The 20,685-nt window shown below is 37.4% G+C and overlaps 1 protein-coding gene across 18 annotated transcripts in view; it reads left to right on the plus strand.

Annotated features, from left to right (window-relative positions):
- The window catches only part of CDIN1 (CDAN1 interacting nuclease 1), a 234,067-nt gene that overhangs the window by 101,045 nt on the left and 112,337 nt on the right, over positions 1-20,685 (plus strand). For 14 of the 18 annotated variants that reach the window (XR_008539534.2, XM_024349115.3, XM_063794701.1 and 11 more), the window contains 3 exons: positions 14,625-14,704; positions 15,063-15,112; positions 20,274-20,341. The exons of the other annotated variants lie outside the window; for them this stretch is intronic. Coding sequence is in view for 13 of the 14 variants with exons in the window: in XM_024349115.3 (XP_024204883.2) it covers positions 14,625-14,704; positions 15,063-15,112; positions 20,274-20,341 (198 nt within the window). In the remaining variant the exon portion in view is untranslated. The remainder of the gene's footprint in view (positions 1-14,624; positions 14,705-15,062; positions 15,113-20,273; positions 20,342-20,685) is intronic. 18 annotated transcript variants of the gene reach the window in all.

A 20,685-nucleotide genomic window follows, 5' to 3' on the forward strand; every position in this document is an offset into this window, starting at 1 on the left:
GAGAAAGAGTAGTCTTCTCTTTCCTTTGGCAGTGTGTTCATAAATGTATTTATTCAGCAATTTGTTGAGTAGCTATTTTGTGCAAAGCGGCTTTGGAGTGGTAACAAATAAGCATTTCTGCTTTTAAGCAGCTTGCCAAATACCCTGACAAAAACAATTCCTTAATCCTCCATGTGAACCATGCATTCTCAAAGGGGGTGAGATTGTGTAAACAGATATGCAGCATATCTGTGGCATTAAAATTTCATGGGGGGAGCAATTAAGAAAAAATAAGAAGTCTTCTGAGGTGGGTCCTAATGAATAAAAGAAAAGGTTAAGAATCATCTGTGTAGACTAAATAAGGGCCACATAAATCCAAGCTTGAAATCTGAAACCCTGTAGCCTCACCACCAATAATAAACTTGTGAGATTTCTTTCTTATCCTCTTAGGGGTGACCACATGATGAGCCTCAATCTTCTTCCATGTGAAAACCCCCAGATACTTAAAGACAATATTAACAAAATATTGACACCTTTTTAATGTGGCATGATTTAAAATTTCAGCATCCTGATCAATCTCTTGTCATCAGTTGACAAAGTGACATTTAATCAACTGCCCGATGATTGATACACAATATGAGTTCTCTCCATTCCGCAATATGAGGGAGAGGAAGGCAAGTGGATTGGAAAAAAATAAGAGAAGGCTTTAATGGAGGAGGTAAACATTGAACCAGGCCTCAAAGTTTTAGCCAAAGGAAAGTCAGGAAAAAAAATTCCAGATTTGGAAGATGTGTGTGTGTGAGTGTGGAGAAGAATTAAGTATATTCATAGCATTAACCAGGTGCTTTCTCAATGTTTGTTGAATGTGTGCTTGTTGGATAAGGATTGGTGGCATATAGCGGCTATAAGGCTGCAAGTTGCCTGAGACAAGGTTCCGATCAGTCTGAACACTCATGCTTTGGAGATATCTTCCTCTTGTCCTTACATAATACTTTTATATTTGATAGCTCTAGTCTAAGTTATTTCTTACATGATTATGTGCTAGTTGGAGAGAATAATTTAATTTGTCCCTATAAGATTCCCTAATGTTAAAAGATATTTCTTATTCAGATTGTCAAATGGGATCAAACTGCTTTAGATTTCACTTTTATGCAGTGGGAGAGCCAGTGGGCTAGTGCTTAGAATTCTTGAGGAGTAGTTCCAACTGCAAGGGCAAGTAGGCTCCTGCAGGCCACTGGCAATATGGAAATTGTTCAGGAAAGACACTGGCAGGTCAACCCCTGTGGAGATGTAGCTTGGGACTTTAGTGACCATGATATCCAAAGGCGTTAAACCATCATTGGAAGAAAAGATGAAATACTAATTGGTATTTAGGCTTTGCTGTCTTGGAGTTCAGCCCCTGGGGCAGCCACATGAAGAGGCAAAGCTCCTGGTGTACCTTGGGAGTATTGCCAGCAGCAGTTTCCATATCCATCCAGCTTTTCAGTTGCAGAGTCTGTGTGTGTGTTTTAAGTGGGGAGAGAACTAGGCTCTCACACCACAGCTCTGACTGTGCATGACTTTTCCTTCTCATCTTTATCCCTATGTCTGTCCTTCCTTCACACATCCTTTCTTCTCTCTGACTGCTGCCATCCAGTACACAGTCAGTCCGTACTAGTTCCCCTATCTTGCTTAAACCTATTCGAGATCCCAACTATATATGGTCTTGTTTTTGTTTTAGTTCAAGTGCAGCCTAATCAAAAGGCATTCTTTGCAGTAGGCAGGACTTTCGGGGTCTTGAGAGCACAAATGTTTCACCTGCTTGTTTGCCTCAGTTTCTTCTAGCAGTAGCTGGCTACTTCTCTGACCTCATGCTAAGGAAAGCAAGAGCTATAAAAATGGATGTGATATTAGTTATTCTTGGGAAAGTCTTTACTTGCTTGGTTGCTAATACTTGAAATGCCCTTAGCTGGGGGAAAATTCTATTATGTGGTTATAGACAAGACTTAAATAACAAACTTTCCAAGAGTGACAACACATTCACCTAATACACACAGAAGTAGAAAGGACTTCTACCTAGTTCTTTCTCAAGCCCACTTTTAGTAATGGATTGTGCACTGAGTGCCACAAAAGAGTGTGTATGTGTGTATGGGCTGGGGTGGGGGTGTGGGGATGTAAGATGGGAGTATCAATCTGGCATTGGCAAATTTTGCCTGTTGAATAGATTGACTTCTGGCTGTCTCTCAAGCCTATGGCAGTATATACTTGACAAGAACAGGGCCCTGACTTTATAAACATCTCATCAAATCAACTATAACATCCCAAGTCTCAAACAGCCCAAGTGCATAACAGTGTGTTATTTTATTTCATCTTCACAACAGCCCTGCAAGGTAAGCACCAATGTTATTCTCTTTTACAAACAAGGATACCGAGAGGTGTCAACATTAACTTGTTAAGATAACATGACTAGTAGCTGGAAGAGCCAGGCCTCGAACCAAGTCTGTCTGATTCTAGACTCTGCTCATAACCGCTTATCCTTACTGCCTCTCTGTTTGAAAGTGTTATTCTGCATGTCTTTCCTAGTTTACCTTTTTTTAAGGAAGACATATTTTTCTTCTTTTGAGGAAGATGTAAATAAAAATATTTGTCCTGTTATATGACTTTCAAGTCTAGATCATAAGAGGCCTTAAACTTATGCATCATTATCTGGGGATGCTTGCTCTTAGAACCCACCACCTTTTCAAGGAGAAGCCCAAACAGACCTTAGGGAAGCCTTACTTCTCTAAGTCTTGTGTCAGAAAGCCAGGGCCCCTCACCCACATGGCAGACATGCAAGAGAGCCGCCACCAAAGTGAATCCTTCAGCACCCAGGTGATGCACCCCAGTGGAGACCACAGGAAGAGCAAATTGTCTCCACTGAGCCAAGGCCAAATTGCCAAATAATGAGCATGTTGAGAAATTGTTTAAAGCACTCTACCCAAAAAACGGAGGGTTATATTTGAGAATCTAATAGAACTGATTCTCACATCCACAGAAACAAGTTGTCTTCTTTCCCAAGCTTGATGATTAGCACAGTGCTTTGGCCTGAGACATCATGGCAGCTGTTGGAGGAATCAGGATAACAATGCATTTTATAGCCACCAATGACCATTCTCCCTTTTCCCTGGCTTCCCAGATGCCATAACAGTAGGCAGGTCCTTAGTAGTAGTTTAGGTGATTCCACTCCCCATCCTGTCCGTATGCCTGTCACTTGCCCTTCTTTCTGTTGTTTGGGAGTCCAACTTCTTAGAAGGATCTTTTTAAATATAGTTTTATAACTCTGGCTCCAAAAAAGTTAACAAACAAAAAAGTAAATAAGTATTCCCCTGAACTTATTACTAAAGGGCCTTCAAAAATTTCAACAACATGGCAGAGTGAGCTTTTGTTAGTGGGCCATATTTCCATGAAAAAGATAGAAATGATAGACAAAATTTTTAAAACTTTAAAAGATATGTGACTAGGTATAAACAAGAGAAGTAAAATCTTTGGGTGTCAGAAATGGAGAAAGAACCTGTATTCAGAATGATCTACAGAAATTGCTAACTTCAGATATAGACACGAGGGGCTGGGCTTGGGTTTTGAACTCCCCAGAGGGACAGATATGCAACTAAGAGCTGGAATTGAGCTTCCATGTATAGCTCAAACCATATAAAAAGGACTAGAAAAACTCTACTTTCTTGGAGAAAATGGCAAGGAAGCTTGCTTGGTGGATGTGGCCTTGGGTTGTGCAGTATTGAGAGAACAAATAGAAATTAGAAATAAGTCAGCACTATTTGTGGGTTTGGGTCCAAATTTATGCTCCTGTTTACTGCAGAAAGGCCAAGCAAAGAAATTAACAATAAAACTGGTCTTTGCAAAACTAAACATGAAACTACATTGTCATGGTTAATTCTACAGTGCAGGTCAAACAATTCTTGCTGAAAATAAGCTCCCAATAAAAATTTACAAGCCAATGGAGGAGACCAATTACCATGGAGAAGTGGACAGAGAAAGAGAAAGAAAGAAAAATAGAATACCATGAACTAGAGATAAGGAAATGACACTATAAACTATAAAACAAAGTATATAAAGTATAAAATCTAAACATTTTATATATTTGCATATATATATAAACTGAGTAAATAAAAATAACTGAATAAATAAAGGTATAGAATTTTGTAAGAAAGCAGATTTTTAAAAAATAAAATGTAGAAATGAAATAACAGTCATTGAGAAGCTCATTAGCTGAGTGATGTATTAGACAAAAAGATTAGGAGAAAATTAGAAGAATTAGATTACAAGAAAATTTAGTGAATTCTAGGGTGACTCTAAGGAAAGCATCCTTAATATAACACAAGGATGAAGAGAGGGGAAATACAAACACTTTGTGAGAGTAGGAGACATAGAGGATAGAATAAGATCTTCTAACAGATGTCTAATACCAGTTTCAGAGGAGAGAATAGAGGACAAAGCTGTAATGACTTGGAATTTTTCAAATTGGTTAAAGGCATATATTCTTAGCTTCATGAAACGACTAATTCCAAGCAGACTAAATACAAATAGCCACATCTAGGCACACAGTGATGAAACCATTGAATGTCAAAATATTAAAAGTAATCAGAGATAAAAAGACAAATTACATATATAGGGATTAGTTTTAGACTGACATTAGAGTGCTTATAAGTAACGGTAGATCCCGAGAGAGTAGAATCTCCAGAGTTGAATTAAAATGACCCTTAACCTGTAATTGTATACTATGTTTTATTATTATTCAAGAGTGAGAACTAAGTACAGATATTTTTACATAAGGCAAGACTAAAACATTTTTACTGCTCACGGATTTCAGATGAAAGAACTAATAAATGAAATGCTTCAGTAACAAGGATATTAAACCCAAAAGCAGAGAATGGGATTCAAGAAGCAATGCTGAAAAAGGAAATACGGCAAATGTGTTGATAAATTTAAATAAACGTTGAGTGTTTAAAAAAATGGAAATCAACTCTTAGAGTTCTCCAGAGAAACAGAACCAATAGGAGGGGTGTGTGTATGTGTGTGTGTGTGTGTGTGTGTAATTGATTTATAGAATTATAGAGTCTGATAAGCCTCGAGTTACAGTTGGCAAGCTGGAGACCCAGGAGAACTGATAGTGTAGTCCCAGTTCCAGGCTAAAGGCCTGAGAATGAGAAGAGCCAGTGGTTGTAGTTCCAGTCTGAAGGCCAGCAGGCTTGAGACACAGGAAGAGCCAAGGTTTCAGTTAGAGTTCACAGACAGGAAGCAAACTAATGTTTCAGCTCCAAGGCAGAAAGAATTCTGTCTTATTCAGCCTTTTAGTTCTAGTCAGTCTTTCAATGGATTGCATAAGGCCCACCCACATTAGGGAGGGCAATTTGTTTTACCCAGTTTACATTCAAATTTTAATGTCATCCAGAAATACCCTCACAGATGCACCCAAAATGATGTTTGGGCTGGGCAAGGTCACACATACCTGTAATTTCAGCACTTTGGGAAGGTGAGGCAGGTGGATTGCTTCAGCCCAAGAGTTCAGGACCTCATGGAGAAACCTGTCTCTACAAAAAAAAATACAAAAATTAGCTGGGGTTGTGGTGGCATGCACTTGTAGTCCCAGCTACCAGGGAGACTGAGGTGGGAGGGTATATTGAGCCTGGAAGGTTGAGGCTGCAGTAAGTTGAGATCACACCACTGCACTCCATCCTAGGCAACTGAGCAAGAACCTGCCAAAAAAAAAAAAAAAAAGAAAGAAAAGAATGATGTTTGACCAAATATCTGGGTACCCCATCGCCCAGTCAAGTTGACACATAAAATTTAACACCATAGAGACTAATTGGGAAGTTGTATTACAAACAAGATTGTTGAACAAAAATAACAGACACCATAACATGGGAGGCTGATAGAATTGTGTAAAAAAAGAACAGATAGACTTTGAAGTAACAGTCATTGAGAAGCTCATTAGCTGAGTGATGTATTAGAGGGAGGCTTCCTGATTGGAGTGAATGTGTTTCAATTTATTTATATGTAAAACAACAAAGATGTTACTGATAAAGATTAGATATTGTTTCAGTTTAAACATTCTTTGAGAGAACTACTAAAGAAATCATCATGCCTATGTCCTGAATGGTATTGCCTAGGTTTTCTTCTAGGGTTTTTATGGTTTTAGGTCTAACGTTTAAGTCTTTAATCCATCTTGAATTGATTTTTGTATAAGGTGTAAGGAAGGGATCCAGTTTCAGCTTTCTACATATGGCTAGCCAGTTTTCCCAGCACCATTTATTAAATAGGGAATCCTTTCCCCATTGCTTGTTTTTCTCAGGTTTGTCAAAGATCAGATAGTTGTAGATATGCGGTGTTATTTCTGAGGGCTCTGTTCTGTTCCGTTGATCTATATCTCTGTTTTGGTACCAGTACCATGCTGTTTTGGTTACTGTAGCCTTGTAGTATAGTTTGAAGTCAGGTAGTGTGATGCCTCCAGCTTTGTTCTTTTGGCTTAGGATTGACTTGGTGATGTGGGCTCTTTTTTGGTTCCATATGAACTTTAAAGTAGTTTTTTCCAATTCTGTGAAGAAAGGCATTGGTAGCTTGATGGGGATGGCATTGAATCTGTAAATTACCTTGGGCAGTATGGCCATTTTCACGATATTGATTCTTCCTACCCATGAGCATGGAATGTTCTTCCATTTGTTTGTATCCTCTTTTATTTCCTTGAGCAGTGGTTTGTAGTTCTCCTTGAAGAGGTCCTTCACATCCCTTGTAAGCTGGATTCCTAGGTATTTTATTCTCTTTGAAGCAATTGTGAATGGGAGTTCACTCATGATTTGGCTCTCTGTCTGTTGTTGGTATATAAGAATGCTTGTGATTTTTGTACATTGATTTTGTATCCTGAGACTTTGCTGAAGTTGCTTATCAGCTTAAGGAGATTTTGGGCTGAGACAATGGGGTTTTCTAGATATACAATCATGTCATCTGCAAACAGGGACAATTTGACTTCCTCTTTTCCTAATTGAATACCCTTTATTTCCTTCCCCTGCCTAATTGCCCTGGCCAAAACTTCCAACACTATGTTGAATAGGAGTGGTGAGAGAGGGCATCCCTGTCTTGTGCCAGTTTTCAAAGGGAATGCTTCCAGTTTTTGCCCATTCAGTATGATATTGGCTGTGGGTTTGTCATAGATAGCTCTTATTATTTTGAAATATGTCCCATCAATACCTAATTTATTGAGAGTTTTTAGCATGAAGGGTTGTTGAATTTTGTCAAAGGCCTTTTCTGCATCTAGTGAGATAATCATGTGGTTTTTGTCTTTGGCTCTGTTTATATGCTGGATTACATGTATTGATTTGTGTATATTGAACCAGACTTGCATCCCAAGGATGAAGCCCACTTGATCATGGTGGATAAGCTTTTTGATGTGCTGCTGGATTCGTTTTGCCAGTGTTTTTTGAGGATTTTTGCATCAATGTTCATCAAGGATATTGATTGGTCTAAAATTCTCTTTTTTGGTTGTGTCTCTGCCAGGCTTTGGTATCAGAACTCATAACTCATAAAATGAGTTAGGGAGGATTCCCTCTTTTTCTATTGATTGGAATAGTTTCAGAAGGAATGGTACCAGCTCCTGCTTGTACCTCTGGTGGAATTCGGCTGTGAATCCATCTGGTCCTGGACTCTTTTTGGTTGGTAAGCTATTGATTATTGCCACAATTTCAGATCCTGTTATTGGTCTATTCAGAGATTCAACTTCTTCCTGGTTTAGTCTTGGGAGAGTGTATGTGTCGAGGAATTTATCCATTTCTTCTAGATTTTCTAGTTTATTTGCGTAGAGGAGTTTGTAGTATTCTCTGATGGTAGTTTGTATTTCTGTGGGATCGGTGGTGATATCCCCTTTATCATTTTTTATTGTGTCTATTTGATTCTTCTCTCTTTTTTTCTTTATTAGTCTTACTAGCGGTCTATCTATTTTGTTGATCCTTTCAAAAAACCAGCTCCTGGATTCATTAATTTTTTGAAGGGTTTTTTGTGTCTCTATTTCCTTCAGTTCTGCTCTGATTTTAGTTATTTCTTGCCTTCTGCTAGCTTTTGAATGTGTTTGCTCTTGCTTTTCTAGTTCTTTCAATTGTGATGTTAGGGTGTCAATTTTGGATCTTTCCTGCTTTCTCTTGTGGGCATTTAGTGCTATAAATTTCCCTCTACACACTGCTTTGAATGCGTCCCAGAGATTGTGGTATGTTGTGTCTTTATTCTCATTGGTTTCAAAGAACATCTTTATTTCTGCCTTCATTTCGTTATGTACCCAGTAGTCATTCAGGAGCAGGTTGTTCAGTTTCCAGGTAGTTGAGCAGTTTTGAGTGAGATTCTTAATCCTGAGTTCTAGTTTGATTGCACTGTGGTCTGAGAGATAGTTTTTTATAATTTCTGTTCTTTTGCATTTGCTGAGGAGAGCTTTACTTCCAAGTATGTGGTCATGTCTAAAACACCAAAAGCAATGGCAACAAAACACAAAATTGACAAATGGGATCTAATTAAACTAAAGAGCTTCTGTACAGCAAAAGAAACTACCATCAGAGTGAACAGGCAACCTACAAAATGGGAGAAAATTTTTGCAACCTACTCATCTGACAAAGGGCTAATATCCAGAATCTACAATGAACTCAAACAAATTTACAAGAAAAAAACAAACAACCCCATCAAAAAGTGGGCAAAGGACATGAACAGACACTTCTCAAAAGAAGACATTTATGCAGCCAAAAAACACATGAAAAAATGCTCACCATCACTGGCCATCAGAGAAATGCAAATCAAAACCACAATGAGATACCATCTCACACCAGTTAGAATGGCAATCATTAAAAAGTCAGGAAACAACAGGTGCTGGAGAGGATGTGGAGAAATAGGAACACTTTTACACTGTTGGTGGGACTGTAAACTAGTTCACCCATTGTGGAAGTCAGTGTGGCGATTCCTCAGGGATCTAGAACTAGAAATACCATTTGACCCAGCCATCCCATTACTGGGCATATACCGAAAGGACTATAAATCATGCTGCTATAAAGACACATACACACATATGTTTATTGCGGCACCATTCACAATAGCAAAGACTTGGAACCAACCCAAATGTCCAACAATGATAGACTGGATTAAGAAAATGTGGCACATATACACCATGGAATACTATGCAGCCATAAAAAATGATGAGTTCATGTCCTTTGTAGGGACATGGATGAAATTGGAAATCATCATTCTCAGTAAACTATCGCAAGAACAAAAAACCAAACACCGCATATTCTCACTCATAGGTGGGAATTGAACAATGAGATCACATGGACACAGGAAGGGGAACATCACACTCTGGGGACTGTGGTGGGGTGGGGGGCTGGGGAGGGATAGCATTGGGAGATATACCTAATGCTAGATGACGAGTTAGTGGGTGCAGCGCACCAGCGTGGCACATGTATACATATGTAACTAAGCTGCACAATGTGCACATGTACCCTAAAACTTAAAGTATAATAATAAAAGAAAAAAAAAAAGAAAAAGAAATCATCATAGAGGCCAGGCACGGTAGCTCATGCTTGTAATCTCAGCACTTTCAGAGGCCGAGGCAGGTGAATCACTTGAGCCCAGGAGTTCGAGACCAGCCTGGCAACATAGTGAAACCCCATCTCTACTAAAAAAAAATACAAGAAAGAAAGAGAGAGAGAGAAGGGAGGGACAGAGGGATGGAGGGCAGAGGGACAGAGGGACAGACAGAAGGACGGAGGGAGGGAGAGAGGGAGGGAGGGAGTGAGGGGAGGAAAGGGAGGAAAGATGGAGGGAGGGTGGGAGAGAGAGAGGGAGGGAGAGAGGGAAGGAAGGAAGAAAAGGAGGGAAGGAAGGAAGAAAAGGAAGGAAGGAAGGAAAAGATAGGAAGGAAGGAAAGGGAGGAAAGGAAGGGAGGGACAAATCAATGTAGAATGTTATTTCCAAGAGAATAGAAGGAAGGGAGGGAGGGAGGGAGGGATGGAAGGAGAAATCAGTGTAGAATGTATTATATCCAAGGGAATAAAGGGTAATAAGGGAATAAAGAAAACTTAATTAACTAGAAGGTAGGGAGAAAAGAGGAGAAAGAAAGAGAATGATTAGCAGAACACAGAAAATAAGAGAGTAAAAATAAGCCTGAATGTATCAGTTGTAATGAATGTAAATGGGTTAAATTCACATTTTTAAAAAAGCTTAGATTGTCAAATTTGATTTTAGAAAATCCAACAAAATACTATTTATGAATCACTCGTAAGACATAATGACACAATAAAGTTCAAAGTAAAGAAATGGGGAAATTAGTACAATAAAAATTAACATTAGAAAATAAAAAACTAATAACAACAATAAAAAGAAATGGAACACTAGATATGTGAGGGAGGCAGATCCTATCCAAAAGAAAAGTGTTGCAGAAATATTACCACTAGGTAACATTAAATTTAAGAGAAAACCTTTATTAGAGTTAAAGAAAGTCTTGACTTTGCCAAAAGACATACTTACCAAGAATTCTGTGTATAACAACTGAGAGTGCAGGCACCCAACAGTATAGTCTCCAAATACAGAAAGCAAGCATTGGCAGAATTATAAGGAGAAACTGACAACTCCACAGTAGTAGTAGATGATTATTTCATGTGTAGTTGAAAAAAAATAACAAGGATACAGAAGATTTGGATAATACCATTAAAATCTTAACGTACTAGACATATCTGAACCTTGCAGCTCAAAAATAGGAACTTCAGTTTTTTGAAGACATATAAAACATTAACAAAAATTGATCACGTATAAAAACACAAAGAAAGTAAAACAAACCATATTAATATAAACATCACAAATAAGAAGCAGCAGAAATCCATGTTTTTAAATAACTTATGGGTCAAAGATGAAATAATGGAAAGTGTAAACTATAAATGAATGATAACAAAACTGTGGCATGTAGCTAAAGCAAAATTTAGGGGAAAAATTATAGCCTTGAAAAGTATATTTTAAAATAAAAAATTGAAAATGAATTTTATAAAAATAGTAAAAGTAATGTGGCAAACTCAAAGTGGGAACAAGGAAATAATGATGAAAAAGGATAAATTCAATGAAATTAGAAGAAATGGTACAGTAAAGAGGATCGACAGAGCCAACATTTGGTCTTATGAAAATATTAGTAAAACCAACCTCTAGCAAGACTGAGAAATTAAAAAAAAAAAAAGCTTATACAAATTAATATGAGACTATCTAAAGCAAATTTATTGCAGACGTAGAAGTTAGGTCAGGGTGGTGAGTGCACAGATGTTTATTATATATTAGTTCTTTATGTTAAAAATACTTCACAACAAAAAGTTCATAATCTTAGGCATTGTGCCTTAGTCCAGGCATTGCTTTAACAGGTACCAAGTCTCTCCTATTCTTGTGAATCTAGCTCCAGTGACTCATACATTCCTGCTTTATACATACTTTGTAGAAAATTGTAATCCTGTTCGTTGTAATCCTGGAGTGGCAGAGGCAAAGTGTGAAATCAACAGAATGAATGCCTCTACCAAAGGTTGAGGAGAATAGGAATCCTGTCCATGTGTGGTTAAAAAAGCCAGATGCAAATTGGCCAGAGGTGGTCTAGGAACAGCTTCCATAAAAGACACAGGCTTTCTTGAGGCCTCTTAGCCCTGGCCATGACAAGGTTGTCCAATCGCATTTACTTATCTGGTTGATGTTATTATTCATTTCTTTGAGATGGCAGTTCCTAAGCTTCAGAATCTGTGTGTAAAAGTAGGTTTACATTCTCTGGCTTGATTTGAGACACCAACATACTTTCATGAAGCCTGAGTGGAAAGAGCTGTGTGTGTTTGGCAGATACATCCTGGGTCCGCAGCACAGGCAGTCACTTCCTAGAGGAAGTTTCTCTGTTGCTCTAAAAAGTGGTGGGTTGCAAGAAGAGAAAAGACATTTTGTTGAGGTTAAAATGAATGTGGACTCAATGTATACTTTTTACTGTTATTCCATTTAAAACAACTGACTTCCTCTGGCAAGTTTCCTTTCATTTGAATAGTGTTTATTCAACATATTCAGACTTTAAAAAAAAAGTTTATTGCCTATGATTCTTAATCCTGATAAGCATACCACTGTTCTAAAATTTATATTGTGAGGAAAATTATGTCATCAGTTTATTTTTTCTTTTGATATTTCCCTTTTTTGGCTGAAAATAAATGACCTACTTTTCTTATGTCACAGAGTATTGTCCCTTTTCTTTTTTTAAAAAACAGCCTTTATTATTTTAGCGAGGAGTTTGCATATAGTTTGATATGAGATCTGTAATTTTTATAGGATAGCGTTCTTAGTCATGGCCACTTACATATTAGTGATCTCTTCCTCACATGGGTTCATGAGAGTTGGAATGTACCATGACTGGGGTCCATACAGAGAAGGTGCTACTATTTTCTTAAGCCTCTGCTGGCATTATGGGCAACATAAAAGAATGTGTCTGCCATTACCATGTGGTGACTCGAGTGGCAGACCAGAGAGAGTTCCCTCTAGAAGGTGATGAAAGGTATGGACAACTGCTTTGGTCCCCTCTGACTGGCCAGGCCTTAGAATTAGGTTGGGAATACTGAGTTTCCCAGGCACATTATTTTTTTAATACTATTGCTGCTGTAATCTTTTCTTTTATAAGAGGATGATTCATTGTTTCCTATTCCCGATATTTTTACCACTTATCAGTGGTAATTGCTTTCAGAAATAATTGAGTCCAACCCTATGGTTTGTATGAAGTAAATCCCTAAGTTTGATTTGATTCTTACTATTACTTAAACTTAGCAAAATACTGCTTTAGCTGTTTTCTCTAGAGACCACACAAGAACACTTTATTTCGGTAGTCAGCTTAAATAATATTTTCACTTTCTACAGATAGCAATGGGCATTAAACTTGGGAAGCTATGTAACTTGCCAAGGTTGCAGAGCCAGTTGTAGAGATAGGGCTGGATAGGATAGCTGGGTGATGCTCTTTTGGAGATTCCATATGACCTTTTCACCTGCAGTGCAAACATGTGTTCACAAATGGCTAAGTACATAAGTGTTGCTATAAGCATGTAGTTATATGACTAAGAGTGGGCAGTAATTAAAATAATCGTGCTTCATTTTTTCTTTGCAGACCCAATACTATTTTTAAGTGAATGAGATGTAATTTCCTTATTTATTTCCACAGTATTTACTAACATTTTTTCTTTTTTTTTTTTTTGAGACGGAGTCTCGCTCCGTTGCCCAGGCTGGAGTGCAGTGGCTCGATCACTGCTCACTGCAACCTCCACCTCCCGGGTTCACGCCATTCTCCTGCCTCAGCCTCCCGAGTAGCTGGGACTACAGGCGCCCGCCAACACGCCCGGCTAATTTTTTGCATTTTTAGTAGAGATGGGGTTTCACCTTGTTAGCCAGGATGGTCTCGATCTCCTGGCCTCATGATCCACCCGCCTCGGCCTCCCAAAGTGCTGGGATTACAGACGTGAGCCACCGCGCCTGGCCACTAACATTTGTCTTATGTATCAGTGTTCTTATAGTATAGAGCTTGATAAAGAACATAATCTTAAAAGAAAACAAATTAGACCCGAAATTATCTCAGAACTTGAATGATGATAATTAGATAATTATTCAGTATGCATTTTAATTTGTGCTTGTGTGGATCAGACCATAAGCCATTTTGCTAAATTGTGGTGAATAATTCCACTGGAGGCCTTGAAATAATCGATACCTAGGCAACACCTGACTTAGCTTCAGCCTAGAGACCTGCCCTTCTCCCATGCATTAAAAGGAATTCTGGCTACTGTGGCTGCCACATGCCTAGTGAGCAGCGAGGTCAGGATCTCCTACCTTGCTTTCCAAAGGATGTCACTTGCTATAGCACCTTCATCAGATGCCTCCCTTAGTGCCCCCTCTTCTTCTATAGCAGTTCCCTTGGGGTTCAACTTAATTTGCAAGTTGAGGCATATTTTGGGTGGAAAACTTGTGTGTGTGTGTCTCTCTCTCTGTATATATTTTCCTTATTTAAGATTCTCTCAATTCAGTCAGTTTTACCTACTTTCCTCACTTGTGGAATGGACATAGGATTTTATGGCAGTTGATGAGAATTATTTTGGAAAGGTTTAGACTTAGAAGATTCTTTCATGGCTGAAAGCCATTTTAATTGATATAATTAAAGCATATGTATATGAAGAGTTTAGTGAAGACAGGTCAGATTCAAAGACTTCAGATCTGACCTGTCTTCATTAAACTCTTCATATACATATGCTTGGTTATAAAATAACTACCTGCAAAAGGTAAATATTTTCTGATTTTTTTTTTTTTTTTTTACCCCAAATGGGCTTTTCGGAAGCTTATTTATCTACAGAAGAGACATATGCTTTAGGTCTGTACTTGTTAATTTACCTTGGAAAAATTAGGTCATCATCAAATCTGGCAGTGTGGCTTATAAACTTGGCAAAATGGTCTAATTAAAAGCTTCTGTTAGATTATAGAAAAAGGAAAAAATGATTAATGCCAGTCATATTTTTGTTTTCATGGTTTGTGTATATGTAGGTAAATGTCACTCCTCATGTTGCATTAAAAGTATGTTGACTATCTGCTAACAGTTCATCTCTTTTCTTCTACAGCCTCCAAGTCTGTTATAAATAGTATGCTACGGGACCCTTCTCAGATTCCAGATGGAGTTCTAGCAAATCAGGTCTATCAGGTATTAATCACAGCTGTCTATTTTCAGTGGCAATGCTGTTATCTGCCTAGCAGAGTAAAGGATTTTAAACCTCATTTAATTACTGTCATCATAAACTATCACTGAGGTCAGGGTGCACCATAAATGGCAATGCAGTATTTGCGAGAAGAGCATTTCAGTTTTTAATAGCTTGCTTTTATAGTGAATAAAAAGCATGCAATTTTTGTTTTCTGTGATTAAATCTGAACCGCCTTTTGATAGCTTTCCTTTTTTGGCGGGGGGTGGGGGAAGAAAAGTAATTACTGCTTTTAGGATATTGTTTACTGTAATAGTTTTTGTAGTCGCCCCACCCCAGACCCCTTTTCTTATTTCTCTGCAGTGCATTGTGAACGACTGCTGTTATGGACCACTAGTGGACTGCATCAAGCAGTATCCTTTCCCATAAAATTTTAGGTGCGCAATTGACGAGCTCAGACTCAGTAGAGATGTGTCTAGCTTTAACCTGACATAAAGTTCTGCTTCACAAAACACATTTCATACTCTTCTATTTTACATTCAATCAACTGGAGGGTCACTACAGACCATTCTTTTCTACAGCTTAAGAAATATCAGATAGACCACAGGAAGATGTCAGTTCAGCAGTTACACATTCACATGCTTATTTCAAACTACCTGGTTTTCAATGAGTTTACAGGCACAGAGTCATTAGGCAGGTAACGTAATGTCTTGGAATGTATCTACCCATCCCAGTAAACATTTTTTAAAAATATAACAAATTTCCATTTAAAATGAGCCAAATTTTGTTGAATTTACAAGAATAAATTTAGAGCCTGGAGTTAAAGGAGGTTGTGATTAAAATGCTTCCAGAGACATCACATTTTAAAGGCAACAGATTCTTATTGCTTAAATGCTGATTACAATCTGAGCCGGCATTTGGATTCCTAATAAACATTTTTAGAGAAATCAAGTTAATTTTTCCTCCTGGAATACATTTAAGGTTGTGAAAACAGATGTCCAGTCACTTTTCATTAAAGACATTGAGATTACTAAAGAGTTAATGTTCACTTTTTAAAACAAGATTGAACAGACAGTAACTACATAAAGTAGGACATTATTAATCAATAAATTTAGTAGTACTGTGGCAATAGCAAGGTTTTTGATAATCCTCAAAGATGCTATTTAAATGGTAAATAATGAGTAATTTTTATGAGAATAATTTCTATCCGAGTCCATGAATTTCACCCCTCTTAATAATATAAACATGTTCCTCCTGGTATGGATTTTGTTAGCATGGATGGCACTGTGATGAATTGTGACTCAGTAATTACTAGTTAGGAGGCTTTTTGTTGGAAACTCCTGCTAGTCAAATCGTGTACATGTATGTGTTTGTATTCCACCTTCTTTCACAAAGGCTTAGAGTCGTAACATTTTTAATAAGAAAATCATGCCTATATAAGTAAAGTTAATCTTTGATGAATAACCTTTGAACAGAGCCCTCTTACAAGAATATTCAGTATTGAAGATACAGCCCTTTATGTATTTCTCCTCCAAGTCTGTTTCTCCAGTCTAGCTTAAATTAGTAAAAACACACAGCATTATCCCAAGCTCACCTTTTTATTAAACCAAAGTGAAATTGTACTTCTATATTCAGTATAAAATTAATGATAGTGTTAGAAACTGTAGGAGTACCAACCTTATGTTGCTAACACTGAGAAAGTTTAGCACACTCATATAACAACTAACACCATCTCAGAGTATCTGGGGTTGAATTACATGTTAATTTTAAAGCACATAAAATAGTTAAAAATCAATTTAAAGTTAAGGTTTTAAAAGCATAATGTCTTTTGAAGGATTGCATATTGATTTTAAATATAACTATCTAATTATGTATGCACGGACTAAAGTATGAAGTCAACTGCTTTGTAAATGCCAGGAGGCTATTTTTCAGTAATAGTTGAGATGCTTACGGGAAACTAGATTGCTGTATTGCTGGTGAAGAAAATGGCTTGTGAGGTTATTTACAAGTTTTGCCCATGGTCACTGCCATACATCAATAATAGGTATTATTATAGATAAAGTCTAAGTGTTTTTGCTTATACAGCATTATAAATTCTGTCTGGAGTATTTTCCTTACATTTTTGCCATCATTCACTTTCCTTTTTTGGTTGTGTTATTGCCAGTAGAATTTAATGTAGTACATGATTTCAATTGATAAAGATAATGACATATGTCTATAAATTACATTCACCGACTAGGTTATAATTTTTGCAGTTTCAGTATGTCTGTTGCCAGTAAAACTACAGATTTTATAAGTTTTATTTTCTAGACTTTGCATTTCATATATGTTTATATCAAGCAAAGCATAATTAAGAAACATATCTTTCCAAAATTTCAAATTGGTGATTGCTTTTGTCATGCAAAATAAAACAGGCTGGGAAGTTTGCAGAGAAACTGATGTTGTCTCTGCATTGAAGTAGTAGCAGTTTCATATAATGTATAAATGCACTTGCATAGATGTTTCCTAGACTGATGAGCATAATTATTTTATTTCACACTGAATAAAAATTATTGTTTTTCCATGTGAGTAAATGTGCTGTTTATTTTTCTGTTAGTTTAGTAATATTTACATTGCTTACTCTCAGTAAATTACATCATGTTGTGAGAAAGAAAGCACACATTCAGTAAATAAGATAGGTGCTAAACCTTCTTAGTGCCTTATGAAAATGTTATGTTTGTGTAAGTAGAATAAAGTAAATTGGTCATTTACTAGTAAGACATCACAGAAAGCACAGTTAGCAAAGAGTATATACATCATCATTGTGCTTTCTCTTTTTTTTTGTTGTTATCTACTGTATTTTTTCCTATGCAGCCATGCCCACCTACACCTTTCCCACCACAGCTTATACTCACCAAGGAAAAAATGTGAGAAATCAGCCACCTCAACTTTCCAAAGTGTGACTCCAGGACACAGCTATTAGACAAAAGCATAAACTGTGAAGCAAGGAAAGGTAATGATGCAGGAAGCTTCAAATGCTGTGGGTTTCATTTCTGTACCATCAGAAACCTCAGTTTCATGATTCAACATTTTAGATGTAAATAATTTACAACAATAAAAATGAGAGCACATTTATGTGGAGTAGAAGTAAATAATTTAGTTCTAAAGTGTGGGATGCCCCTAGTAATGAGAGACCATTGAGAATTATTCATCAAATGTCTTCAATGGACTCTGAAAATTTGTGAAATTTTGTGATTTAAAAATGTGTTCCTTTATTTTGTTTCTCTTTAGAAATTTAAAAAGCACAGCCATGTGCCTTGGAGGGCAAGGGACAACTGGAGGAAAAGGCAATAATGATGACTTAGGGCATGTTTTGCTGGAACATAAATGGCCACATCTCTTGAATTCTAAGATTTAAACCGTATTCACCTGTATGTATTGGTAAAATGCAAGATAATTCTCTAGGAATTTTTTTTAAATAAATAACATAGAAGTTTTATTTAAGTTGAACTCGTGCAGTGCATGATCAGAATCAGCTTCTCTGGTAAGCCAGGGAGTGACGTGACCAGGTTGACGTTATCAGTGAAAAGGACAATGAAGGTAATGATTCACATAATTATTACCAAATGCAAATGCTTTTGAGTCAGTTGAAATACTAGACTAGGATAACACTCCTTTTCAGACTTTGGGCAATCTCATCTGTTTGGAAAATACACAGCACTTCCATGTTCTGCTCCTGATTTCATTATTTACCAGCCATGGGACCTTCAGCAAATTCCCCAGCCTCCCTGAACCTTACTTTCCTTAATTGTAAAAATGTGACTAAAAGGCTGGGTGCAGTGGCTCACACCTGTAATTTCAGCACTTTGGGAGGCTGAGATGGGCAGATCACTTGAAGTTAGGAGTTTGAGACCAGCGTGGCCTACATGGTAAAACTCCATCTGTACTAAAAACACAAAAATTAGCTGGGCGTGGTCACAGGCACCTGTAATTCCAGCTACTCTGGAGGCTGAGGCCGAAGAATTGCTTGAACCCAGGAGACAGAGGTTGCAGTGAGCTGAGATTGTGCCACTGCACTCCAGCCTGGGCAAGACCAAGAGTCCATCTCAAAAAAAAAAAGAGGCGGGGGACTAATAATAGTATCTACTTGTGTGGCTATTATAAGATGGTATCTCAAAGTATTTAGTACAAAGTCTTCATACATTATATTTAAGAAATATTAGCTATTATCAATTATTATTCCATAATTTTAATACTTTTTGAGAAGCTATATGGAGGTCATAAACATAGACTTGACAGGGATCTTGTTGTTATCTTATTTGCCACTCATTAACTATATGCCCTGTGCAGGTTCCTTCTAGGCCTCGGTTTTCTCATCTATAAAATAAGGATTGTAATTATGAGGATAAAATAACATCCTAAAGGCACTTAACACAGTGCCTACCACATAGTAAGCACTGAAAAAATATATATTCATATGTATATCTATTTAGATACATGTACATTCATACGCATACACACACGAGAAAAAGACTCTTGAAACAGCCTCTGTACCCACACCCTAACCCACAACTCTTTACTAAGATGTCTTTCCTGCAGATTACATATATTCTTAACAAGTTACTTGTTTGGCTTGCCAGTGGCAAAAGTTCAACAACAGTCGACTGGAAGTGAAACAAAGAAGTTTCTAAATGTTGGCCTGATGACAAATGTGAATTCACAGAAGATTTACAGAACTCTCTAAGATTAGGAATTCTTCTAGGGCAAAGACTGCCTAGTATTCTTTACTGTACCTATTAAGTGCTTAATAAATGTATGCTAAATTGAGTTGAGGGATTTTAATTTAAAATTTTTTTTAGAATTTTTTTTAAGAGCGGGAGCCTTGCTACCTTACCCAACTGGCCTCAAGTGATCCTTCCACCTCGGCCTCCAGAGTGGCTGGGGTTATAGGCGCAAGCCACCTTGCCCAGCTGAATTGGAAGATTTTTAACACAGATTAAAGTACATTTAAAATGACTCTCCTTCTTTTCAAAATACAAGCACACATCCATTTACAAATCTTTGTTTGCCAAAATATATATAAAAATTATAGAAAAAGCTGGACACAGTGGCTCATGCCTGTAATCCCAGCATTTTGGGAGGCTGAGGTCGGAGAATCACTTGAGCCTAGGAGTTTGAGACCAGCCTGAGCAACATAGTGCGATTCCATTTCTAAAAAAAAAAAAAAAAAAAAAAAAAAAAAAATATTACCCAGGCATGGTGGGTGGTACACCCCTGTAGTCCCTGCTGCCCAGGAGGCTGAGGTGGGAGGATTGCTTGAGCCCAGGAGTTCAAGGTTATAATGAGCTATGATTGTGCCACTGCTCTCCAGCCTGGGCAACAGAGCAGGACCCTGTCTCTATTAAAAAAAAAAGTTTTAAAAAATTATAGAAAAATTCTATCAAATTATTTAAATGAGGGGATGTGTGTAGAGATTTCATTCCTCCAAGATGTGGACTAAGGGTGAAAATGGCTGCTCAAAGTATAGACCTGGTATTAGCATTTTCCTGCTGGTATAATTCTGCCTGTGTTACCCCCTTAACTGAAACTTCCCAGTGCCATTGGTCATGAGCATGAGGTCCTGCTGAGAGACTTGCTTCTAGAGAAAAACCTGTCCTTCCTAGGTAAGTATTATTCACACATCTTCTCTAGCTTGTGTTGTCTCCCTGAGTGCTTAAATATATATTTTAAAAATCTTCCACTAAAGGAAGAGTGAATGATGATTGATGCTGTGCATATTATCTTTTATTGATTTGGAACTGAGCAGGAACTCAGTTACCTAATCTCCTATATATACAGCACATGCACAAGCTTGCAATTAATATTTTATAGAATAAGTGGCTGAAAAAATGCTTTAATATCTGTTGCAGTATTACTTTTGGTGTCATGAGATATTAACCATAATCTAGCCCTTATGAGAAAAGGAAACAAAAGAAATATTGTCTATAAAATGTGTTATATATTAAAA

Source organism: Pan troglodytes, chromosome 16 (genome assembly GCF_028858775.2).
Source record: "Pan troglodytes isolate AG18354 chromosome 16, NHGRI_mPanTro3-v2.0_pri, whole genome shotgun sequence".
NCBI classification, from domain to species: Eukaryota; Metazoa; Chordata; class Mammalia; order Primates; family Hominidae; genus Pan; species Pan troglodytes.